This window comes from Macrobrachium nipponense, chromosome 19, assembly GCF_015104395.2.
Source record: "Macrobrachium nipponense isolate FS-2020 chromosome 19, ASM1510439v2, whole genome shotgun sequence".
NCBI classification, from domain to species: domain Eukaryota; kingdom Metazoa; phylum Arthropoda; class Malacostraca; order Decapoda; family Palaemonidae; genus Macrobrachium; species Macrobrachium nipponense.
The window spans coordinates 4,395,090-4,422,565 of record NC_061088.1 but is presented as its reverse complement, the minus strand read 5'-3'; the positions used below and the strand labels follow the sequence as shown (position 1 = coordinate 4,422,565).

The following is a 27,476-nucleotide window of genomic DNA, read 5'->3' as shown; positions in this document are numbered from 1 at the left end:
AAATAGAGTGACATATAAAATGTACAATTCAAATAATCCTTAAGTGGGAAAACTACCACAAGCTCCCTCTTCATGATACATGAAACCCAACTACCATGACAGTGTAAGCACATGGTCTCCCAAGTCAGAAGCTACTATAATCACCTATGAAAGTAAACCAAAAGCTACTAAAAAAAACCCACTTATGGCTACTGGACTGTTGTAATGGCTACAAAAGAGACACATAGTGGTGGAAGGTGCACACTGTATCAGATGTAGCAAGAGACTCGGTGGTGCACAGGAGGAGGAATTTATAATAAGTCAGTCCATTTTTCAAATGAAGGTGAGACCTAACACTTGGTTGGAAAGACACTGCTATACTAAATTTAAACCAAGTGGCCATTGCCAATGTCATTTCTGATAAACAGAACATTTAATTACTTAATGGCCTACAGTAACAAAATAAAGGCATTTGCTGTAAGACATTCTCATATGCAGTGAGATTGCATAATGTTTTACCTTATTAATATAACGTTTATATTATTATTTTTAATATCATTATTTTCCATATTTTGTTCTAATATTTTTGCCAATTAGATATAACTTCAAAATTAAAACCCATAAGCCCACACTATGGACATCCAACACCTCACCCCCACATAAACAAGAAAAAAATTGAAAAACAACTAGCACTTCTGAATGGAATGTAGTCAAATTTTTTGTTATTATACCCAAAGCTCAGTTCCCGTACATTTGGACCACAATTTCACCTTTCCAATTTCTTAACTAACATCATCATCTTACAGATCAAAAGGATAGGCACTGCTAAATTGAATAAAACCTGGGCTAATTTTCCTTGGTGTATATATTTGTTACCTATACTGTATGTGTGAAGTAAGTTAAAAAGGCCTCAACTTCTTAATTATCATTACTGTCTGACCAAGTCGGAAACATTACACTGAGTCAGTCAAACAGAAAACTGTATGTACTGAATTTGTATTTGGTCAACACTTCAACCTACCCAAGATCCTTCACACATGAGACACGACTGAGACAAATTTCCTGCATACAGTACATACCGTGTGAGTTACAGGCATTAATTTTGCTAAAAGTATTGCACTAAGAATAATCCCAAACCTCCTGCTAACATTAGTGCAAGCATTAAAAAAACTAATACCATCCAGGTACAAATCATGGTACAGAAAACAGAAAAACCTCAAATCAATCTCCAATCTTGAATTACCAAATCAACACAGTAGTTGTATTGGATATTAAAAACTAGACATATCTTCATACTTACTCTGTCTCCGATATAGTTGAATGACACTTATCACATACTCGAACATCAAACTCAAATCCCATGATAGGAATAGTAGTTCTCTTAGAGCTACAGTTGTCACAAACAGCTTTTCCACATTTCCTGCAAATATTAACCATAACAATTTTAGATTTATACACTATAACATTTAGCAGTAACACATAAATTATCTACTCTAAGATTTCAAGAATTTATATTTCTACTTGCAGACATAAAATAACCACTATCAAGAACTTTATGAATAACCCACTGGATAACTCGAGGCTTCTTTAAGATTCTCTGACGCATCCTATTCTAAAGTTTTCAAGTCAAACTTGAACTTGTTTTACATTTTGTACTATTTCCAACATAAAGTACAAGCTTTCTGCTTTAAAATAACACCAGAATGAGTGCCACAACATGAAAAGTATATTCAAAGACAGTGTACAAAGTAAAATAACCCAAATAGCAGGTCTGGCTCTGGGACATATCAGGGTTATATAACTGTATTAAAAAAAATGATATTTTTATGATACAATAAAGTTTTGTACTTACTTACCCAGCAGATATATACTTAGCTATAGTCTCCGACGTCCCGACAGAACTTCAAATTTCGCGGCACACGCTACAGGTAGGTCAGGTGATCTACCCTCCCGCCGCTGGGTGGCGGGACTAGGAACCATTCCCGTTCCCTAACCAGATTTTCTCTTCCACCTGTCTCCTGAGGGGAGGCTGGGCGGGCCATTAATTGTATATATCTGCCAGGTAAGTATGTACAAAACTTTATTGTATCATAACAATATAATTTTTGTACATGCAACTTCCCTGGCAGATATATACTTAGCTGATTGGCACCCTTGGTGGAGGGTAAGAGACAGCCAAATACTATATATAACAAAACAGGAAAACAACAGATGTTGTAGGTTATAAAGAAAAAACCTTGGTTCCTACCTGAATGGGCAGAAGACTTAATGGATACTGTCTACGAGTCTGCTTGCCTCAAGAGCTTCAGCGAGGATGAGACCTGTGACCGATAGCCCTTCTGGATCGTGTCAATGGGGGCTGGCCCACTTACTTGACAGAGCCTTAACCTGTATCATATCAATGGGGACTCGCCCTCTTACATGACAAGAGCTTTAGGTATCAATATACAACAAGGAGCACAAAACCAATCCCGACCACCTGACCAACTCTAACCCGTGTTAGAGCTAACAATTGAAAGGGGTTACCACTTAACCCTCTTTCAAACAAATATAGGGCCCCAACAAGAAGCACTTATCGTAAGTCACTCTCACGTCTCTCAAGTAGAGAGAAGCAAACACTGAGTTGCATCTCCAGGATGTAGAGGCTACAATATTGTTCAGCGACATATTCTTCTGAAATGCCAGAGGTGTTGCAATGACCATTACTTCATGTGCTTTAACTCTAAGGAGTTTAAACTGTTCATCATCGCACGTCACATGCGCCTGTTATGACGTTCCTCCTAAAGAACACCAGAGCATTCTTAGAAATGGGTTTCTGGGATCTTTGACAGAACACCAGAGACTCTTTAGGTTGCCCTTAATCTTCTTTTTCTTCTTTCCAGGTAGAATTTTAAGGGTCCTGACAGGGCACAGAGATCTCTCTATCTCTCTTCCCACTAAGGGTGAGAGCCCTTTGACCACAAAACTTCAAGGCCAGGGTTTAGAGGAATTCTCGTTCTTTGCTAAGAACAAAAGTTTTAAAAGAGCAGATTGGCGACTCTCCTTTAACCCCTACTCTAGCATCCAGAGCCTGAAGCTTGCTAACTCTTCTAGCAGTCACCAGCGCTAAAAGAAACAGAGACTTTCTAGTCAGGTCCCTGAAGAATGCCTGTTGAGGGGGTTCGAACTTGTCCAATACTAGGAACCTGAGAACCACATTTAAGTTCCAACTAGGCGGTCTAGAGTACTACTTCTTAGTCGTCTCAAAAGATCTGATAAGATTATGCAGATCTTATCCTCCACGATATTCAGGTCCCTGTTCCTGAACACCGCGGATAGCATGCTACAATAACCTTTAATCGTAGAGACAGCTAAGCTGCATTCTTCTCTTAAAAAGAGAAGGAAGTCAGCAATTATGGTCACAGAAGTATTGGATGAGGATAGTTTCTTCGTCCTGCACCATCTCCGAAACACTTCGCACTTCGACTGGTAGACTCGCAAGGTTGATGACCTGTGGGCTCTGGCGATCGCGCTAGCAGCCTTGCGCGAAAAGCCTCTCGCTCTGACAAATCTCCCGATAGTCTGAAGGTAGTCAGGCAGAGAGCGGGGAGGTTTTAGTGAAACCTGTCACAGTGGGGTTGTCTGAGCAGATCTCTCCTGAGTGGAAAAGATCTGGGGAAGTCGACCGTCCATACCAGTACCTCTGTGAACCATTCCTGAGCGGGCCAAAAGGGAGCGACCAGAGTTAGTTTCGTTCCTGTTGAGGGGACAAACTTTCACAATACTTCCCCCAAAATCTTGAATGGGGGAAACGTGTAGCCGTCTATCCCTGTCCAGTTTAGAAGGAGTGCGTCTACCGTTATTGCTCTTGGATCCGGAATGGAGGATCAAAAGTTGTCCAGTCTCTTGTTCTTATTCGTGGCAAAAAAAAAAAAAAAGGTCTATGTGTGGTCTGCCCCCAAAGGCTCCACAACATCTGGCAAACGTCTTGATGGAGAGTCCATTCTGTAGGGAGGACTTGATCTCTCCTGCTCAGCAGGTCCGCCCTCACGTTCTTCTCTCCCTGAACAAATCTGGTGAGAAGTGTAATTTCTCTCTCCTCTGCCCACAGCAACCAGTCTCTTGCTGTTTCGTACAGGGAGACGAAATGAGTCCCTCCCTGTTTCCTTATATATGCCAGAGCCGTGGTGTTGTCCGAGTTGACCTGGACCACCAAGCCTCTGACTTCTGGTTCAAAACTCCTCAGGGCCAGGAAGACTGTATTCAACTCCTCCTTGTTGATGTGCCAGTTCACCTGGTCCCCCTTCCAGGTGCCTGACACTTCTTTCGCCCCTAGTGTTGCTCCCCATCCCGACTCTGAGGCTTCCGAGAACGACACTAGGTGCGGTTCTGGCTTTTAGAAGAGACAAGCCCTTGTTCATTCCAAGTGGGGAAAACCACCAACTCAGCTCCTTTTACCCCTTCCAGGCTCATGAAGGAGTCCGCAGTGAAGTTCTTGGTACACTCGAACCAAGTCTACACCGTAGTTCGTAACTAACCCGGCCGCTCAGACAGCTGCCGACTGACTGCGTTCGGTATCGAGGTAAGTTGTCCAAGAATCCAAGCAAGTCATGTGACCTTCGCCTTTGAAGGGTTATGGCAAGAGATCATCAGAAACGTATGTTTATCTGTCACCAATGCCGGACGGCAAGGTGATGATTCTGTTAAGGCATGTGCCCCAACAGTTGAAAGTCAATTGCCTTCTAGAGACCGAGGTTCCTGATGGCAAGACATTTTCATAGTAGCTGAATCTCAGCTCTTGACATTCTCATAGTAGTTGAATCTCAGCTAAGGAGAAACAACACTATGTTCCGTAGAAGACAAAGGAGGACAGAGAATGCAACGTACTTCTTCACAGCCGAATTGAGAGAAAGATTCTCAAGATTCTGAACCCGTGCTTACCAATGACTGAAAACGCTAACCTCTATTTCATTGCTGTCCGGTGAGAAATCGTAATTGCTATGAAAGCCGGGCGTTTTTCAGTAATGAAAAACCCCGGGAAGTACTGCCTGCAGAACTGCTTCTCATGGGTTGAACATTTGGAAGCAGAGCTGTCAGGCCTGGGAATAGGCAATGTCTTCCAATACATCTGTTAATTCGGGGTGAACAATGAACAATTGCACCTACGAATACGAGATATTTTGAAGACAAACTCCGATGTCTGAAGAAAAAACATTATGCATTATCGCAGTGCGATCCAGCGGTAGACTAGTACAGACTTCTGCTACAGTGCAGTAAACAGATAAAAGAGAGAGTCCAAGAGATATCTCTGTTGAAAATTTCTCGCAATGTCGAAGGCGATGAAACCGAGCACCACAGCAGTAGATGGTCATTCATGTATGCGAGAATCCCCGTTAATCAGAGACCTGAGTCCGTGATTGTTGGGCAGAGATACGGTTCAGCAGTCAATCATTGCAGGGGAGAGAGACGCAACCGACCGTGCATCTCGGAGGGCCAGCTGGTACTGAGCTGTTATCACAGTGACAGCAGACTCATACCCCATTAGCTCTCGCCTACTTGTCATCCTGAGTTACCATGTAATCCATTCCACGAAGGAATGCGTTCGGCTAGAACCATCGAGCATAAAAATACGCTCGAGCAATTATATTTAAGCGAAACGGATTTCGGAAAATACAAAAGCTGAGTTGGTGTTGTCGTGACAATACCATAAGTATCTAAAATCGAAACTGGTAACTCGCGGGAGGTTGCAGGGAGCCCCAATTAGCAGTTCAATTAGGTATGCGTCTACACTCCGGACAGTTCAACTGCTTAACAGAATCATGTCGCGAAGGCAAAATACGTAGTATTTTTGTAGGTTTCTGTACAATTACCTCCATCCTACATTCTTTTCCATACGAGGAATGAGAGTAAGGATTGGAGATCGACCGTCTTCGTTCTCTATTCAAGAGAATGAAGGAGAAGTCTTTCCCGAAGGAAAGCTTCAATTGTGAACAGAGTACCGAAGACGACAGTTCAAGCTTCTTATCTTATTGGGCAGAATACTTCATGGACACTGTCTATGAGTCTGCTTTGCCTCAAGAGCCTCAGCGAGGTAGTGACCTATGACTGAGAGCTCTTCTGGATCTTGTCAATGGGGGCTTACCCGCTTACACGACAGAACCTTATTAGGATCTTTGTCAATGGAGACTAGCCCACTTACATAACAAAGCCTTTTTGGATCTTGTCAATGGGGGCTTACCCACTTACATGACAGAACCTTTTTGGATCTTGTCAATGGGGTCTTACCCACTTACATGACAGAACCTATTCCGAGAATTCGAGCATTTGGCGAGGTTCCCGAATATCGTAATAATTATCGGGGATTCTCGTCTAGCTCACTTTGGACCATGGTTTCGCTTAAGTGTTAAGAGATTGTAAAAAACTCGAACACTGCGAGTGCTAGAAATTCCGCAGAATCTTAAGCACTCGGCGAAACCCCCACCGAATTTGTCAGACGATCATCGGTTGGTGGTTTTCTCGATTCCCGTAGAAATCGAGGATGGGGCAGGATCCCTCCTCAATGACTGGGCTTACGCCAGGTAGGATCCGAAGATCCCCACCCGGCTGCGCAGTCCTCCACGAAGTAGAGGCTTTTCTGTCCGAAGAAGGGTGCCTACCAGGAGTAAGGCGCCTGCCTGAAGAAGAGAGCCTGCCAGGGGAAAAAGCGTTTGCTAAGAGAAGAGCGTCTGTGAGGAGAGGCGAGTCTATCATGTGAGGAGCGCTTGTGAGGAGAGGGGCGTCTACCAGGAGTAGAGCGCTTGTCAGGAGAGTCGCGCCTGCCAGGTGAGAGGCGCCTGCTGTGAGAAGAGCGCCTGGTAGGCGCAAAAGCACCTGCTAGGAGAGGAGTGCCTGCCAAGAGGAGCCCACATGCTAGAAGAGGAGCGGCTAACTGGAGAAGAGCGCCTAACAGGGGAGAGGCGCCTAGAACTTCTCGGTGAAGGGCTCCTGTCCTGAGAGGCACGTCTCTTGCGAGGGGGGAGCTCAGAGCTCTTGATCGGAAGCGAGATGTCCTTCTTGCGAGGAGGGTCCTTAACCAAAGCGCCCATCAACGTAGAAAGTTGCTCCTGGAGGCCCACAAGGACCCACTTAGTAGACTTCTCTTGATCTCCTTCGGGAGAAGGCAAACTTCCTGTCAAAAAAGGCGACTCCTCAGGCGAATCGCGCCTGCAAGGAGAAAAGCACCTGATGGGAGACAAGCGCCCGGCAGGCGTCGAGCACCTGGCTGGCGCCGAGCGCCTGCTAGGAGAGGCGCGCCTGTGAGGAGAGAAGCGCCTCGCGGCCTCGAGAAACCGAATCGGAAGAAGCACTTCCTCAGGATGCCTTTTCTGTGGCAATCCATGGCAGTCTGGGTCGAGACAACAGAGCCTGTCAAAGGGACGCCAGACCGTTGGGGATGCTCTACATCCTCCTTACGGCTGTCGACATTCCTCCTCCCCTAGTTCTGGGAGTTTGGAAGAGGTCTAGGCCTAGGAGCAATGCGGAGCCGGACAGACGCCCCCTCCAGTACACTGGGAACACTGCACAAAAACTTCCCACAGCACTCTTACCTTCCATTGCAAGCAACTGCAATTCCATCCTGCGAATCTCGGCTTTCATGCCAGAAATATATAAATCAAACTCAATTCGTTTGTTTGATTGTATGGTACTTTTACGTTGCATGGAACCAGTGGTTATTCAGCAATGGGACCAACCAGCCACTCCGCTGAGGCGCTTCATCTAGAAGACGAATCCGCAGGTTCGAAGAAGGGAGAAGGGGCTGAAAATGGAGGAGAGGTTGCAACAACTACATTAGGGTTAGGTTCTAAAGCCTCCTCAACTAGCTCGTTAGTACGAGAACAACTGGAGTTTCTAGACGAAGCTTCCTAACTCTGTTCTTCTCTAACTTCCTCAAAGAAGAAGAAAGAGACTTCTTCCCCATTCAAAATCTCACATTCAGTACAAGGATTATTAATAGACAATTCATTAATAAGTGATCTATAGAACTACAAAACAAACTTCAACAATGAAGGTTCTCTTAAGGATTCTCATGATATCTTCATGTCAAATGTTTCGTGTTAATGACTGTCATTCAGTAACTGCATACAGTACGTAATTATGACTGTCTTACAACAGAGTGGTAGTTCCTTAGAAAAAACAAAAATTAAATTACTCTACTACAGTGCGAGGATCTACCGAATCCTTCGGTAGTCTTACGTCACACATTCATCGCGCATATTCTAAACACAGTACTAGCGTCTGACGCATTAGAGAATCATAAAAAGTAAACAAAAGCGTATGCCAAGCCAACGATCCAATACGTCACCAAAAGACAGTCAAAAGATCCACGGCAAGTGAAAAACGAAATCCAATCAGGAGGAACCAACAACAGACGTTGTCGGAACCGACAACAGAGAAAATCTGATTAGGAAACGGGAATGGTTCCTAGTCCCACCAACCAGCGGTGGGAGGGTAGATCACCTGACCTACCTGTAGAGTGTGCCGCAAAATTTGAAATTCTATTGGGACGTCGGAGACTATAGCTAAGTATATATCTGCCGGGGAAGTTGCATGTACAAAAATTAGCATTTTCTAACACAAAAACAGCAGTAAACTTAAACTGAAAAGAGATAGTAATTAGAAGTGGGGTATCAGTAATGGTTACTGAGCATGGGCAACTTATCCTACACACAAGTGTCTCACACAAGTAAATTTTTCCATGACATATACATAATGATAAATAAAATCAATAAAATGAAAATACTTGGCAGATTTCTGGCTTATGCCCCTTTATATCACATGCCAGGATTGTTTCCATATAAAACAATATTGAAATCTCAACTAACTGTTCTTCTTGAGATTGCTTAAGTAGCTTAACTGATAATCATTAAGATTCTAACAAAATTTTCTTTGAATGTGCTATCATTACCGCAATAGGTAGTCATGTTGTCATATACATACTGATTCTAACCTAAGGAAAAATTCCTTGTAAGAAATAACAGAAGAATAATTTAAAAACAAAGCAACAGGAAATTATCTTAAAGACTCATTTTATCATGGAAGCATCCACCTCCTTCAAGAGAAAATTCTACAATATTTGAAGCATAACTTACCAATCAAACCTACAACAAAAGGACAAGACTGCAAAATGTTTACAGAAACAAAACAATATCAGAAATTCTTTTCCACAAGAAACAAATGCCCAACCTGCAATGATGTTGCCTAAGACCTATCTGCTTCTGGTCCATCATGGCTCGTATATTCCAAAAGAAGGGCCGCTCACAATACTGGCATGAGTCAGCTTCTAACCACTCTGGGGTCTGTAACCATGATAAACACAATCAGCAAATTTTTAAATGAACTTCTTTATACCACAAAAAAAAGAGAGAGAGAGATCTAACAAACTTCAAACACTAATAAGAATATGAAAATACTAACCTCTTGTCTGTTAGCTTTCATGTCCCAAAATACAACAGTAGCATCCTCAGCACCAGATATGAGTTGACGGCTCACAGGTCCATACACCAAAGAGGAGACTTTGTTCCTGTGAATAGAAAATATCAATGGAAAAGAAAGTTTGTATAAAAATATCTACTATGTACATGAAGTGCTTATTTCACAAGTGAAAAATCCTGTATGCAGAGTCATTCCAAAATGAGATTTACCACAGAACAAAACTCATACAGTACCATACACAAAATATACATCTACATATTAAATTAAACATTATTATAAACAAATAATTCAACAAGTGAACATTCTTAGCTCTCACAAAGCTGGCCTGCATTGTTTATTCTTAGTAGATGTGTTAGATCTCCTTTATTACATTAAAGCTTGAACATTTGACAATAGGATCAACCAATAAGTTTTCTGTGATAATTATTTTCAATACCTGATATGGAACTATCTCATTCTGAGTTATATTCCTTGCCTGTTCATATTATTTCTGCTTTGATTAAATTTACCTCAAGAGGGCATCTCTCTAGAAATATAATGCCTTAAGAAAAATTGTTAATCTCATGGTGTTTTCAAGATTAAATCTTCCCCATCTATCTGTTCTATGTATGTCATGCTCCATATGTCCAATGCAAAATGACAAATTATTACTGGCGTAGATGTTCGGCGTTTGACCACTCTTCACTCGATCTAAGCATACGTTGCCAGATTCCCTCCGCACGCGGAGGGAAGGAAAGTTTTTTTCATAAATTCACCATAAATCGAAATATTGTGCTAGAGACTTCCAATTTGTTGCAAAATTAAGGTAAATAGTTGAATATTACTACAATATAAGCGTTTTAGCTTACAATTGCGTTTTTTTACCATTTCGGTAGAGTCAAAGTTGACCAAAGGTTGAAATTTTGGCACTTATCGTTATTTATATGGAAACATTTCAAAACTGATAAAAGCTACAATCATCAGTATTTTTTTGTTGTATTCTAAATGAAATTGCGCACATTTTCATATATAATACTTCATGTAACGGATAATTTAAAACGGTGCAAAAATTATGTCAAAGTGACGAAATAATTTTTGAGATGTGTCACTGATACTTTTTAGTGCGATAAGAAAGAAATTCGCTCTTGCGCGCCTGCGTAACGATTGTAAACAAAACAACGCCTTGATCCGTGAACTCCCAGCATCCCCCAAGGCGCCTGATTCAAAAGTTTTCGGCTGGTAGGCCTATAAGTATTTTTTAAGCGAATTTTAAAAAAACTTTTTTGAGTCGACGTATGGTATGTCCATTCGGTATACGGGAGACATTTTGACTCAACGTTTAATACGTCCATTCAGCGTTTAAGGGTTAATTGAAAGAATACTTTTCATTTTTGAATTCCGTAGATAAATTGATCTTTGTTGGGTCAAATTTATGTTGTACTGTCATGGGTGTTTGAGATCTATTACACTTCATTGGGTCAGCATGTGGTGTTGACATCAAGTGACCATGGTAGAATCTTGTGTGTCCTATTTGGAGCCTTGTTTGGATTATCTCTTTTGATCTTTCTTTTTGTGAAGATGTCCTCCACACATACACTTCAGTTTTTATACTTTTAAGTTTATTTGTGGTTGGCACTAAAGACCATTCTCTTTTCCAAACTTGGTATATCAATGGTTTGACAGATGTTATCCAGTCTGACACTGGGACGTGTAATTGTTGGAGGGATAGTACAGGCTAATTAATATATATATATATATATATATATATATATATATATATATATATATATATATATATATATATATATATAATATATATATAAATAAATAAATAAATAAAATAAACAAAATTAAATAATTAAAAATAAATAAATAAAAACATCATTTCCTTTATTCCCACGTGTGCTGGAATCCAACATATTTCCATTGATGCTAACTTATACTACTAAGATCTGACTTGACATGGTGGTATTACTTACGTGTGTCCCTGTAATTCAAAAGCTGTTCCTTTGCCACCACCAATATCCCACACTATTACAGATTGATCAAAAGAACCAGAAAACAGTAGCTGCCGGTCAATATCCCATGCTAAAGATCGTATGGACCCATTGTGACCCTGAAAAATAATTCATCTTTTCAAATATAATTTACATATACGTATACATATTTCTACAATACTAACTATATGTATATATATATATATATATATATATGTATATATATATATATAATATATATATATATATATATTATATATAATTTTATCTCTGGATAGCTGTGTGTGTTCTGGGAAAAACTGAGAGACTGAATCACTAAACTTAACATGAAATCTACAAGTTACAAATTATATAAAATGCCATTGAAATAAATGCCACTGGGAACAAAGTTTTAATATGAAGAAAATATTCTGCCATCAGGACTTATGCCAGAAATCACCCTTTTTCTTGTGGCCACCACCATAATTAGTAATGGAAACAACTATTTTCTTGGACACACACCTTTCTTTCTGTACTGTATACTATTTTAGGGAGTCCAGAGTGTTTACTAGCAACTATTTTTTTTAGCATAATACAGAATTAGAAAGTTTTAACCTTTATAAATTGCGATTCATCACTATAATGACAGAACTATGGCCAGACGGAACAAGCTGAACAAAAGCAAATTTGCCAAACAACAAAGGAAAGCCTTCAGCCCGATTAAGAGTATAAGACAAAAGAAGAGCAAAGGGATATATCAAAGGAATTCAACAATAACATCACACTTAATTCATTAAAAAATCTAATAGATGAAAAAAATATAAATTTTCATAATAAAATTTATTATTTGGATACTTACCTACTGTTTAAGTAGACCCACCCAGCCTCCCCACAACTTGGTGGGCTGTCAAGGAGAATTCTGACAAGAGCTAAAACATTCGAAACACACCTGGTGGAGAACAGGTTAACTAGACAGTCATCCGGGCAGCCATTTGATTTTTTTGTTTGAATGCCGACTCACCTAATCGGCGGGGAGATATAGATAAATTTAACAGTAGGTAAGTATCCAAATAATAAATTTTATTATGAAAATTTATATTATTTGAGATGAATCTTACCTACTGTTAAATTTAGCTGATTCCCACATTAAGAAGAGGATGTTGGGTAGTGCAGCTAGACAAAATTTCACTCAGCCACTTGAGCTAAAGGTTTCTTATACGAAACCCAAAACATTCTCACCTGATCTGGAATCCTTGGTGGATTTTACTACCACCAGATGTTGGATTCCATTCAGGGAGCAAGGCTCTCATACAAATGCAGCAAAGAGTAGCCTTGTGGAGAAAACCGCTTCGATTCAGCCAGCATGAAACGCAAGCGGTATGAGGGACCCCTGAGCCTGGGTCCAAAAGCCCTATCAAACGACAGTCACTTAAAATGAATACCTTTACAATATAAAGGTAAGCTCCTATACAAAATTTGTACCTTCACGCTCCCCAAAATATTAAAACCCTGGGCTTTAAACAAAAGCGCCTAAAGAATTGCTCTTTTTCAGTTCAGGAAAAGACTACCCACTACGAGTAGCGGATTAAGGGCTTTACTGTTTTCAAACACAATTCTGTATACTTAAGGTAGTGATCAGGCAAAAACTGAATTGTACTTCTACTGTGACACATCAATCCTATTCTGGAGCGACAAATTGACTTAACACTAAATGAAGTTGCAACTGCTCCTCACATTATGAATATTTAAATTCAATAAGGTAGAAGATATGGAGCTAGTTCTCATACACTAGCCTATCCATTATGTCACAGAGGACCTTGTGTTCCTTGACAAAGTTTCTAAAAATCATAACACAAAAGTTAACTTTCCCTCTTCCACGCTTAACCTTCACTAATACATTCTAGGTTTTCTAAAACCACAAAATGATATTGTTATGATACAATAAAGTTTGTTCATACTTACCTGGCAGATATATATATAGCTGTATTTTCTGAAGTCCGACAGAATTTAAAAAACTTCCGACACACGCAGTGGTCGGCCAGGTGGTTAGTACCCATTCCCGCCGCTGGGAGGCGGGTATCAGGAACCATTCCCATTTTCTATTCATAATTTTTATTTCCACTGTCCCCTGAGGGGAGGTGGGTGGGTACTTGATTATATATATCTGCCAGGTAAGTATGAACAAACTTTATTGTATCATAACAATATCATTTTGTGGTTTTAGAAAACCTAGAATGTATTAGTGAAGGTTAAGCGTGGAAGAGGGAAAGTTAACTTTTGTGTTATGATTTTTAGAAACTTTGTCAAGGAACACAAGGTCCTCTGTGACATAATGGATAGGCTAGTGTATGAGAACTAGCTCCATATCTTCTACCTTATTGAATTTAAATATTCATAATGTGAGGAGCAGTTGCAACTTCATTTAGTGTTAAGTCAATTTGTCGCTCCAGAATAGGATTGATGTGTCACAGTAGAAGTACAATTCAGTTTTTGCCTGATCACTACCTTAAGTATACAGAATTGTGTTTGAAAACAGTAAAGCCCTTAATCCGCTACTCGTAGTGGGTAGTCTTTTCCTGAACTGAAAAAGAGCAATTCTTTAGGCGCTTTTGTTTAAAGCCCAGGGTTTTAATATTTTGGGGAGCGTGAAGGTACAAATTTTGTATAGGAGCTTACCTTTATATTGTAAAGGTATTCATTTTAAGTGACTGTCGTTTGATAGGGCTTTTGGACCCAGGCTCAGGGGTCCCTCATACCGCTTGCGTTTCATGCTGGCTGAATCGAAGCAGTTTTCTCCACAAGGCTACTCTTTGCTGCATTTGTATGAGAGCCTTGCTCCCTGAATGGAATCCAACATCTGGTGGTAGTAAAATCCATCAAGGATTCCAGATCAGGTGAGAATGTTTTGGGTTTCGTATAAGAAACCTTTAGCTCAAGTGGCTGAGTGAAATTTTGTCTAGCTGCACTACCCAACATCCTCTTCTTAATGTGGGAATCAGCTAAATTTAACAGTAGGTAAGATTCATCTCAAATAATATAAATTTTCATAATAAAATTTATTATTTGGATACTTACCTACTGTTTAAGTAGACCCACCCAGCCTCCCCACAACTTGGTGGGCTGTCAAGGAGAATTCTGACAAGAGCTAAAACATTCGAAACACACCTGGTGGAGAACAGGTTAACTAGACAGTCATCCGGGCAGCCATTTGATTTTTTTGTTTGAATGCCGACTCACCTAATCGGCGGGGAGATATAGATAAATTTAACAGTAGGTAAGTATCCAAATAATAAATTTTATTATGAAAATTTATATTATTTGAGATGAATCTTACCTACTGTTAAATTTAGCTGATTCCCACATTAAGAAGAGGATGTTGGGTAGTGCAGCTAGACAAAATTTCACTCAGCCACTCGAGCTAAAGGTTTCTTATACGAAACCCAAAACATTCTCACCTGATCTGGAATCCTTGATGGATTTTACTACCACCAGATGTTGGATTCCATTCAGGGAGCAAGGCTCTCATACAAATGCAGCAAAGAGTAGCCTTGTGGAGAAAACTGCTTCGATTCAGCCAGCATGAAACGCAAGCGGTATGAGGGACCCCTGAGCCTGGGTCCAAAAGCCCTATCAAACGACAGTCACTTAAAATGAATACCTTTACAATATAAAGGTAAGCTCCTATACAAAATTTGTACCTTCACGCTCCCCAAAATATTAAAACCCTGGGCTTTAAACAAAAGCGCCTAAAGAATTGCTCTTTTTCAGTTCAGGAAAAGACTACCCACTACGAGTAGCGGATTAAGGGCTTTACTGTTTTCAAACACAATTCTGTATACTTAAGGTAGTGATCAGGCAAAAACTGAATTGTACTTCTACTGTGACACATCAATCCTATTCTGGAGCGACAAATTGACTTAACACTAAATGAAGTTGCAACTGCTCCTCACATTATGAATATTTAAATTCAATAAGGTAGAAGATATGGAGCTAGTTCTCATACACTAGCCTATCCATTATGTCACAGAGGACCTTGTGTTCCTTGACAAAGTTTCTAAAAATCATAACACAAAAGTTAACTTTCCCTCTTCCACGCTTAACCTTCACTAATACATTCTAGGTTTTCTAAAACCACAAAATGATATTGTTATGATACAATAAAGTTTGTTCATACTTACCTGGCAGATATATATATAGCTGTATTTTCTGAAGTCCGACAGAATTTAAAAAACTTCCGACACACGCAGTGGTCGGCCAGGTGGTTAGTACCCATTCCCGCCGCTGGGAGGCGGGTATCAGGAACCATTCCCATTTTCTATTCATAATTTTTATTTCCACTGTCCCCTGAGGGGAGGTGGGTGGGTACTTGATTATATATATCTGCCAGGTAAGTATGAACAAACTTTATTGTATCATAACAATATCATTTTGTTCATGAAACTTACCTGTCAGATATATATATAGCTGAATCCCACCGTTGGAGGTGGGAAGGGACAGAATAGAAGGATTTTGGGAAACAAATGCATGCAGATGATTTACATCTTGGTTCCACCTGTTAGCATAGCTGACTTCGTGATTACTGTCACCCAAGTCTGCTTCTGCTTTACTAAGAGTTGCAGCGAGGTAGAGACCTATAAAGCTGGTGCACTCCAGATGATCTGTCAACGGTGGGCGTGACCACAATGTGACTAGACCATATTGACCATACCATGAGGGCTAGAAGTAAAATAAAAAAATATATATATATATATAAAAATATATATATCACCACCTGACCAACCTAGCCAAAGTTAAGGTGTGTTAACTAAGGCTTAAGAGTTAAGAAGTCGCCGTTGTCGGCGACTCAACAACTAAATTAAGAGCTCTTCCTAACCATTTTCTACAGGATAGGATGAGTGGTACTTCTTGCCCCCAAGATTGTGTCTGCAGACACGTATGGCCCTAGCGAGCAGCAGATCTCATATGCCATCTTCACATCTCGCAGGGAGTGTGAAGTGAACACAGAGTTGCTTCGCTAAAACATGGTACTCAGGATGTTACTGAGTGCCATGCTCTGTTGAAATGCTTCCGAGGCCGCGCCCTCACCTCGTGAGCATTCAGATAAAAAGATTTCAAATCTTTGTGCAAACAATGAAGGAGCATTTTTGAAAGAACTCCTTAACACCAAAGCCAGGGTGTTCTTCGATATGGGCAAGTCTGGTCTTTTTCGGAACACTGCAGATTGCCCGAATGACTTCGACTTTCTTGAGTTTTATGTAGATAAAACTTGAGAGACCTGACAGGGCACAGGACTCTCTCTGGCTCCTGCCCACTAACTTGTGCCATCCTTGCTTCCAAGCTCCTGGCCCAAGGGACAAAACGGGTTTCCATTCTTAGGCCACCACGAAAGGCTTAGAGAGCACACCGCCTTGTGTTCTCTAAAGCCAAACTTGTGACGATGGCTTAAAATCTCACTAACCCTCTTTGTCGTATCTAGGGTGGTTAGAAGAAGGCCTTCCTGATCACATGCAAGAAGTTAACAGGTAGGAGAGGTTCGAATGCTTTGACATCAAGAACTTCAGACTACGTCTAAGTTCCATATTGAAAGCTTCGATCTGGACATGCACAGTCAGTCCGTCTGTACTAAAGTCAGGTGACCGACCAGTTGACCAGTCAGACGAATCAAGGACAGCAAGGCTGTACCCTGAAGACCATAAGGCACTATTCTTCGCTGAAGGATGAGTGTCTGGACTGCCTGGGCGATTCAATCTAAGCAAACCTTGGGGGTGTATCAACGCAACCCAACGTCGTCAGCGAATCAACTCCTGACTCGAGCTTCTGGTGCCAGGAGAAAGGAGCAAGGAGCAAAAAGGCGATTCAGTCCCGAAGGAAGAAATGCCTGACAGTCCAACCTGGTCTCATGTTACACGATCATCGGGGGTGTATAAACGCAACCGACTTCGTCAACAAGAAACTCAGGGCTACTATATGTCGCCTGATCTCGCACGAGTGTCTGACTCCGAGAAAACAGGTGAGACAAAAAGTAGATGGTGAGCGAGTTTCGAGATTCCACAGAACTCAAAGATCGTGAAGGGCTTTGTTGTTTGACAGACGCAAATCTCTGAGCCCAAAAGCCGTCAAACAACATATTTGCGTATTCTTTAATAGTTGTGACTGCCAGCTTATCCCATTCTTCAGACGGAAATGGAAGACGGTAATCTTATTCCTGTCAACATCTCGATAGTCTGAACGTTGTCAGACTCAGAGCGGAGAGGTTATAGGTACCTTTCGAGTTAGAGTAGACCGACTCTCTCGGAAAAGGTCCTTGGAAAGTGAACTAGGAAGGATGTGACCTCTGTGAATCCAGGATCCTGAAGGCCAACATGGGGCGATCAGCGTCATTGTCGCTCCCTGTGACGTCATAAATCCTCATTACATTTCCTAAGCGATTGAAAAAGGGGAAAAGAGACTAAACATCCATCCCCGTTTAATATCATAGGATGGCGTTTAATGGTACCGATCCCGGATCGAGAAAAAGGGAGCAGAGAAGAAGAAGCCTCTTCGTCCTCAACATATCGAAGATAAGAATGAAAGGGCGTCCCTAAAGTCTCCCACAACTCTCAACTTACTTCTAAAGAAAGATTCCACTCGGACGTCAAAAGTTGCTGCCGTCGATCAAGACGATTCGTACGGACTTTTGCAATCCTGTAACGAACCTCTAGAGGATCGTTACATTCTACGCCTGTTGTTATAATAGGCTCTTTCTCGTAAACTCGAACAGGGACCGAGAGAAGATACTTCTTAAGATATGAGAGAGCTGTGGAATATCAGAGTTGATGTGGACCACTGGTTCCAAAAACTCGTTTCGAGGACTGGAGGGACGACCGAATTGCATTTACTTCTTTCAGATTAAGATCCAGGACATCTGAAACACTATCCAGATGTCCGGCACCTTCTTTCTATCATGACGCACTGAGAGATGTTCAGAATAATTCCTAGATCTTGAATAATATTTCAGTTTCCCGGTAGGAAAAAAAAACTGTGGTCTGAATTGCAGTCTATTCGGGGAAACAAACTTCTTCAGGAAGGAAATGGTCCCCAGCAAGCTCATCCATTCCCTCCCCGAGTATGCTTACTTCCCTATAAGGCTGCGCTTTGCCTAAGCAGGTGAGCATATAAAAGTGCAATGTTGCGGTAGACTCGTAGTTTCTATACCGTGCGTAACGAGCACCGAAAGGATTAAGAGATAACTCTGTTGAACATAGTAAGGCAAAACGAATGCAACGTTTATTCATTCACGTAAGAATAGGCTAAAGTCCGTGATTGTAGGACAGAGATACAGTTAGTCAGTCAATCCCGCAGGAGAGACGTAACCGCCAGCACAGAGATACGGTTAGTCAGTCAATCCCGCAGGAGAGAGAGACGTAACCTACCGCGCATGACAGCACACGATCTGTTACTGGCTCGGTTGGAAACTTGGACAGTCAGACACAGCAGCAGCCCGCAGCTTGCGAACGTCGTCTCTTAACTTTATGTCTGGGTTGCCAGCTACCCTATTCTACGAAGAAATAGGTCCGTTATTTTTTGAGCAAAAAGAGACTCTCAAGCTGGTATATTTAAGCGAAACAGAAAACGCTAAATATATAGATACGTTTGTGTCGTCAGAACACTACCATACAACGGTAAAAGATAAATCGGAAACTCCTGGAAGGCTGCAGGGAGTAACGATTAAATGTCCTTAAAATAATAGACAATAGACCTCTCAGTTGCCATCCGAAGAGGTAACTACAGCAAGCGTGTATGACTTGAACCAACCAGTAGTAAAATAACGCAAGGCAAAATATTTTATTATATCACAATAAAGTTTGTTCATACTTACCTGGCAGACATATATATAGCTGAATTCGGAAATACAGCTACATACATATCTGACAGGCAAGTTTCATGAACAAAACTTAGAGAATCGAAGCAGACAGCTCAAGCTTCTTATGTTATTGGACATAAGCGTTCATTGACGTAGTCTACAAGATCTATTTCTTGTACGAGTCTGCGAATGACGAATGAGAGCTCTTCCGAATCTAGTCAATAAGAGCTTATTCGCTTACGCAATATCAAGTTAGAGAGATGTTTGTCAATGAGAACTAACCCATTTACGGGACAAAGAGATATTTTGTCAATGAGGGGATACCCACTTACTTGACAAAACGATAGTATATTGTCAATGGGGGAAAGTCACTGAATTGACAAAACGTAATCCAGGAAGTCGAGCATTTTATTTTTCCGATTCCCGTCTCAAACGAGAAAGGGGCAAGAATCCTGTTAAGAGACAGGGCTTACGGCAGGTAGAACGACGATGTTCAATTCGACAGCGTAGTCCCGACTAGAAACTAACAATCTATCATCTGAAAAACCCTTTCAGATGGGCTAAAAAGCTTGCAAAATTATCCTGGGAAGAGGAAGAAACTCTCCAACCAGCTTCCTCTCCCGTATCACAACTAATGCCTGCTAAAGCTTAAAATTTATTGGCAGTATGGCAAAGGTGGCAAAGGAAGTCCTGTCTTGCGCTTTCCTGAAGAGCGTCCTTTTGATGAATGCCTTTGCAAGAATCCTACTGAACGTCGCCGAGACGTCGAGCCTTTACATAACCCGTAACTGCCTTATCGCAAAGTCTTGACTGCGGTAGAGAAAACGAGATCTTCCCTTGAGCTTTCCTTAACTCCATCCACCTTTGCGAAAAGCAATATAATATTGACAGAGACCTCGAATTCACGAAACCCGAGGTCTTGCTGGGTTTCGAAGACGAAGTTGTCTGTTCACTTTAAGCTTCCTCCGAAGCACTGCTTACTTCACACTCTTGAGGCTCAAATCTTAAACAAGAGCTTGAAGTTGAAGAGTTCAACAGAAACGTTCAGCCAGGAGACAAACCTGGTGTGCGCTGGCGCGCGCTCGGCGTCCATTTGCGAGGACGCTCGGCGTCCTGGCGCGCGCTCGGCGTCCACTGGCGAGGACGCTCGGCTTCCACTGGCGCGCGCCTGGCGTCCATCCGAGCGTCCCGTTCAAGCCGAGCGTCAAAAGAAGCGTGCGGAAAAGCGTCACGCTCCTGACAGGCGTCAAAACAAGCGAGAGAAACTGCCTTCTTTTCATATTTCTCGGTGGAAAGACGTACACGTGATCAGGCGACGTTCGCCTTCTTACTTCTCACTGAAACGCATAACGAGAGAGTGAGGGGACGTGAAGCGTCCTCTTCTATAAAGCTTCTATTTAGAGGGCGCGAGTCCTTCGAGATTCGTGCACGTGCACGATCTTCCGCAGCCTGGGAAACGTCAACAGGTCCTACCGAAGGGACGCCAGATCGATGTGGGTTCCCCGTAACCCTCCTTCGGCTTTCGACATGCCCTCCCTCCCTGGTCCTGGGAGTCCGACAGAGGTCCAGGCTAGAGGCGTTATGGGGCGGATCTGACGTTCCCTCCTGACGAGAGAGAGGACGTGAAGCGTCCTCTTCTCTAAAGCTTCTTAGAGGGCGCGAGTCCTTCCGAGAGCTCCAACCCTTGCGCGGGGAGGACGCCTCGGAGGACGAGAAGCAATCCTTCAGGATTCGTGCACGTGCACGAACTTTGGCAGTCTGGGGATTTTCATCAGAAACTGCCGAAGGCACGCCAGATCGGTGGGGGTTCCTCGTAACCCTCCTTCGGCTTTCGACATGCCCTCTCCCTGTGGTCCTGGGAGTCCGACAGAGGTCTAGACCTAGAGGCGTTATAAGGCCGATCTGATGCACCCTCCACTACACAAGGGGCACTGTCACTGCACTTAGCCACTTCACTATTGCTCTCTAAAGCAAGCACTTTCGATTCTAAGTTACGAATCGAAAGAGTATAAGAGAAAAGGGCAATAACCTCTACAGACACTGTTTTAGGGCCCGAAGGCAACATTACAGGGTTAGGAGTAACAATAACAGAAGTAGCACTCTTCACAACAATGAAGGAGAGCGATCACCTCTCGCAGACATATTCATAATCCCGTAGGCCATGACTATAGGGTTAGGCAAAATAAAGTCTACAGGAAGGTTAGCAGGTTCACTACCCTGGACTTTTGTTTACTGATAAATTGCGTACATACGAATCATACTTTTTCCTTACGGAATTAGACATGTTTACTGATTAATTGCGTACATACGAATCATACGTCTTCCTTACGGAATAGACAAAGTCTCACACTCCTTACATGACAAATCTCAACAAAGAAGCAAGACCCAAACCCCTCGTGCCTACCAAGTGCGGATCTACCGAAGCTTTCGGTAGCCACACCCTATCTTTGCAGACAACCCCCTCTGAAACTAGCCTAACTAGATTCAGATATCTTATGCAAAAATGAATCAAATTCAAATCAATTTAAGATAGCGTATGCCTAGCCACAAATCCAAGTAAATAAATCAAAAGACAATTAGGATACTTAGCGGCAATGAAGTTTCCAAAATCCTAAGACGGAGGTACTGAAAACAGGTGTTTTCAGCACCGGCGACAGAAAAATTATGAATAGAAAATGGGAATGGTTCCTGATACCCGCCTCCCAGCGGCGGGAATGGGTACTAACCACCGTGGGCCGACCCACTGCGTGTGTCGGAAGTTTTTTAAATTCTGTCGGACTTCAGAAAATACAGCTATATATATATCTGACAGGTAAGTTTCATGAACAAAACAAAAGATAACTGTGCCTTAAGTTTAACCATTGGCAAAGGCATTATAAGTTTCTAAAAATCCCAACACAAAAGGTTAACTTTGCCTCTTCCAGGCTAACCTTTGACCACACTTGTTTTTCTTAAAACCACAAAACCAAAGGTTAATTTTGCCTCTTTCAGCATTTACCTTTGACAAAAATGTTCAAAGTCTCTAAAAGGATGATAAAAATGTTTTAGGTGTAACCTTTAAATTTATGCCCAACAGGATAGAGAAGTTTCCTCTTTTTCCCTCCCAAGGGGTTAGATTGGAATTCTTACAGGGAACTGTAAAGCAAACCCTTAACATCACCCTCAGCTCTAAGCCAGAAAGCTAAAATAGCATTCCCTTACACCAGCTTAAAGAAGGGTGCTGACAGCAAATTAACTTATTAACCACTGCTAAATAAAAGGTTTTATAGTAAATTCAGATAAAGTTTAGACCCGCATCTAAACACCAAAGAGAGACTGATATAGAGATGAAACGGCTCCAATCTCAACACCTTACAGTGCTGGTCCTCGGCAAGATCTAAAAGTACTTGATGCAATACTGAGGAAAGTACGTATGGAACAATAACTTTGGAAGTGGATGGATTATGGAATTTAGGGCATAGCCCAAGCACTGGGACCTATAAGATCATTCAGCGCTGAAATGAAAGTATGGCTAGATGGAAAAATGAGAAATGAAATGAAAATTATAAACTGATGACAATCCTGCACTTGAACAGGACTGTACATCAGCAAAGGCCATTTTACTCTCCCCCCAGCATTCCGATCATCCAGTTAAGAAAGATCGTTTTGGCCAGGAGGCCGATAACTTTGGAAGTAGACAGTGAAAAGTCTTATCTCCTCTAAACAGAAAACATTGACGTCTACAAGGTTCCAGGTGCTGAAAATTCCTCCAGAATGGTACCCTCAGCAACACACAGACCACTGCTTCTGACCCCAGGCCATGGCAGTTTTAAAATAAGGACAGATCCTATGATAACTTGAAAATCTTATTATTGGGAGGGGACATTCTAACATCTCCAAGCAGTTAAGGAGATGCCTACGTCAATGGAACTGTATGGAATTGTGTAGTAGAGTTGATTTCTTCTCAACGGAAGAATGAGACATCTACCAAGAGCCTTGGAACTTCTGAAAAGTTTTGCCCTGAGGCTACAAGGGCTCTACAGGAGACTAAGAAATTCTTGAACATGAAATCGCTCAATAGAATTCAGAGTAGCTACAAGGGGCAGGCCTATGAGTCTGAATTAGACAAAATTTAAGGAAACATCCACTGCTCAAGCCTGAGGGCCAACAAAGTAGTAGTAATCATTCGGCTGTCCCTGTTCATCCACATGCTAGGAAGCTAAATGAGTGTTCCTTAAATCCACCCAAGTGCCAAACTTATGGATGTCAGGGCCCCTGTAGGCAGTTGTTCTTCCTGAATCCCCAATTGCTAAAACACTGTCCTTCCACAGAATGGATGATCAAACCAATATGTTGTTTCATTTCACTCAAAGCAGCAAACTTCCCACAAAGACTTTGTTTCTGACTGGGAATAAACCTGCTAAGCATCCTGATGTCTTTCCACTGCCCTGACATCTAAAAAGTTTTACCAGGTGTAGTTGACCATTCTATGTTGCATGAAAGGTTAATGACACTAGTTAAACTCTGTGTTGCATGCCAGAGGGAAAAGACCAAAACTTGGACTTAGGTTTAAAAACCAAATGGACGATTCCTGGTTAAAGTGTCCCTCCTACAGTCCTGGAGCCAAAGTTGGTTCTGGATTACTTACAAATCTAATGAAAGTTATTTGTAAGTCGTAATTCTTACGCTAAAACCATACATTAATTGAGCATGATTATCTGAAAATAACCCATAAGGCCATGTTTCCTAATGAGGAAAAGCCCTTACCATATAGAAAGTTCTTTCCGGTCTAAAATCTTCAAGCAGCACATGCCTATTCATCTTGACCGACAGGCATGCATAATTAAATATCATTCCCACATCACTAGATAAGAATGGGGATATAAAGAATTAACAATATAGTGTATAGAAATTGGGCCAGAGGAAGCAACAGGTCCTTGGCCTTTGGAATACTGTTGATAGAGTGGGCTAACTTGAATCACTGATTCAGTCTTGTTCCCAAAGTCAACACCATCTACCAATGGGCAACAAGTCCCTGACATAACTTATAAAGGGCTGCACACTAACCCAAACAAAGTGTACTGAACAGCAATACCTTCTAGTAAAAAACCCTTTGAAGGAACTTGCATGACTGTGGATGTATAGTAAGTGGAGTGAATATATTCTGCATGTGTAGCACAAGTCTGACCATTCTTTGGAAAGGCACTAAAACCATGCTAGAAAACCAACAATTATATGGGCAGACACTTACTGTTATTCAGTCTCCAAATGTCCAAGAATATCTCCAATTAGTTATGGGTGTCTTCCTAAAGAATTACCCTTGGACCATCACTCCCTCTATATACAATCTCCTACTAAAAGAGACTTATGAGATCTCTGCTGAAGACAAGGGAAGCTATAAGGAGGAGAATAAACCAGTGGAGGACAATCACAAAGAATCACAACTTCCCTTCACCGTCTCCACCATATAACATACTGGTCCCAAGTCTCTCCTTGCATGTTAGGAGGCTGCAACTGTCCATATCCCAGAACCTGAATCTGCACTTATCCCCGAAAGGTATAAAATAAGACTACCAATAGATAATCCCGAACTGCATAATCAGACAGGAAGCAAAAGTGTTCTCACTTCCAAACAGAGTGAGTATCAGCATGAGGACATTACCCTGCAGCATCAGAAATGAGTAACTTGTTTTAGTTACTTGTTCCCTCGCTAAAAACTCCCGCTGGGTTGGCGTCTCCACCTCTCTAAGAAGTCGCAGAGACGAGACAACGTAAATAGAAGATAATAACTCAAGTTAGACTGAAAATCCATCAGCATATCTGTCTGTCTCGAGTTCATTTCCCCACAGGAAAGAGAAAGAAAGCGAACCTCCTATTAAAAATGGTTAAAGGACCAATAAACGTTGTACAGCTAAAGGCGGCCTTCGGCTCTCTGCGACTTTAAAAGACAAGATGACAAGCCAAGGCAGACACAAAGGGAGATTGTGTTCGAGAATGAGAAGTTACGAAATGCTCTCAAATTGGAGAAAGCGTTGGTTCTCTTCTCTAATATTTAGTGCGCGCCAAAATACGCTCTCCAAAATACCTAAGACAATCAAGATATATTCTCTATGTGGCCTCTATCCTCAACAAAATGAAATACAGGAAGGCGTAATGTGGCAACAAACGCTGACCGGGCCAAAACAAGTTCCTCCAATTCCATTCAAACTCATCTTCTGTCAGCGGGCAACAGAAGGAGACAGCTGCCGACAGGAGGTAAACAAAGAGCTTAAAGGATTGCTCTTTCTCCGCAACACTTGGCGACAAAAAGTGACACTTGTCAATGAGAGGTGACAGTAACTAAGTGCGGTAACGAATCCACCACAATGCAATGAGAGCAAGACAGTTTAAGCGACTCGAGACTCGGCCAAGTTCCCACTCCGCACGATTCAACTGCGTTCACACGAGTCAATGTCTACAGCAGGGTTCCCATATGTATCAGACCAAATTATTGTATTTTGATTAATAATCGTTTATCGTACAGAGGGTCAAATTATCGTACTCATACGATAATTATCGTACGTCTGGGAACCCTGGTCTGCAGTCCGCACGAGTCGACAGAGGGAGAGAGAGAATGAGGCGCCAAAAGTGGGAGGCGGTGGGAGAGGAGTTACAACAACGCTCCCGCCTCGTCCGAAAGCGATCGTACATACTTGAAAGCATTCCTATATGAAACTAAGTTAGAAATCTCTGAAGCTAGAATATCTAACTAAGCAAGAACTGTAGATACTACAGACAGTGTAGACTTGAAAGAGAAACATTAATTGAGGCAGTAATAAGAGATTTGCCGATAGCCGAAGAGGAAGCACGCAAAGAACAAACACAAGCATTACGAAGAAAAATGAATATGCTAGCATACAAGAATTTAGAATAACCAAAACATGAGAGATAAACAATCGACCGAGTCGACATATCTAAACGTGTACAACTCGCTACAGATACATTATCATCTCGATAAAATGTCTACACCTACATCATATATTATTAAGCCTATGCATGCCAACACCTCAAACTAGGTGTTGAAGACGACAGAATGCGCCTACGGAGCGAGCATTAACGCTTACCAAAACAGTCCTTTGGCGAACGCTTTCAACGAGATTCAGACCATAAAAAGGGTGAAGTAGGTATTAGAGGGCACAGTATCCCATCGTCCCGAGAATCGACCCGGTTCCCTGGTAGCGGACGTTTCCAACTGTCGCAGGGCAGTCCTAGGCTCGGGCTACGTACAGACAAGGGTACCAACACCTTACTTCTAACAGGGAATGCGAAAATGAGCGCACACTGGAGGGATTCGGAATATTCCCGTCACGAACTACTTGCAAATTGTATTAGAACTAAAAATAGGTTTATGTTCAAACTTCTCGTTACGCTTTTCCTGAACCGAATGGGGAGTAGAAGGCGGAGCTACAATGGAAGTCAATACTAGCCTACTAAAATGCCTAGTCTGAGTAGGGATAGCCTGAGAGGTTTAAGCCCTGATCTAATTAATTGCTTTTGCAATCTATTAGTTCCAGTCTTCCTATATCTGACATATTCAGGCATAAATTTCTCAGAACAATTCCCTACATTCTTCACATCTAGTAGTTCCAAAATCACACCCTGTACCCCTACCAGTACAAAGGAATATTGATAAACTTCCAATTTCACCATCCTGGTTACACCAAAACATTCCTACATAGCCTGATGTTATTGGTTTTACTTCCGGTGGAAGTTATCCTAGAAAAATTAAATTACAATACCGTAAACAGGTGTAAAACAGCCAAACTTCATAGAATACCAACAATCACCTAGCCGCAATGGTGGCAAGGAGAATTCTGACAAGAGCTAAAACATTTGAAACACACCTGATGGAGAACAGGTAAACTAGGCGGTCATCCGGGCAGCCATTCGATTTTTTTGTTTGAATGCCAACTCGCCTAATCGGTGAGAGATATAGCTAAATTTAACAGTAGGTAAGATTTATCTCAAATAAATGGTACATGAAGTACACAAATACTGTAACTAAAAGAACTGTGCTATTAAGGAAGAAACCAGTATTATAATTTTCATCACACTTAGTTGTATTTCAAAACCAAATATTCAAACAATACTAATCTAACTGTTATGAAAATGACAAGAGTTTTCAGTGCTTTACCTTCAGAGTTGTTATAACTTGTGGGCCATTTTCTTCCAACTTGAGCATGGTGATGTTGCCGCTATAGTCCCCGACAAAAACATGACGGCTTTTGGAG

The 27,476-nt window shown here is 41.7% G+C and overlaps 1 protein-coding gene across 2 annotated transcripts in view; it reads right to left on the bottom strand.

Annotated features, from left to right (window-relative positions):
- The window catches only part of LOC135213840 (WD repeat and FYVE domain-containing protein 2-like), a gene marked incomplete at its 5' end in the record, with an annotated part of 59,357 nt that extends 31,881 nt beyond the window's left edge, over nt 1-27,476 (bottom strand). For both annotated transcript variants that reach the window (XM_064247946.1, XM_064247952.1), the window contains 5 exon segments: nt 1,280-1,399; nt 9,181-9,293; nt 9,412-9,517; nt 11,388-11,524; nt 27,380-27,476. In XM_064247946.1, the coding sequence (XP_064104016.1) occupies nt 1,280-1,399; nt 9,181-9,293; nt 9,412-9,517; nt 11,388-11,524; nt 27,380-27,476 (573 nt within the window).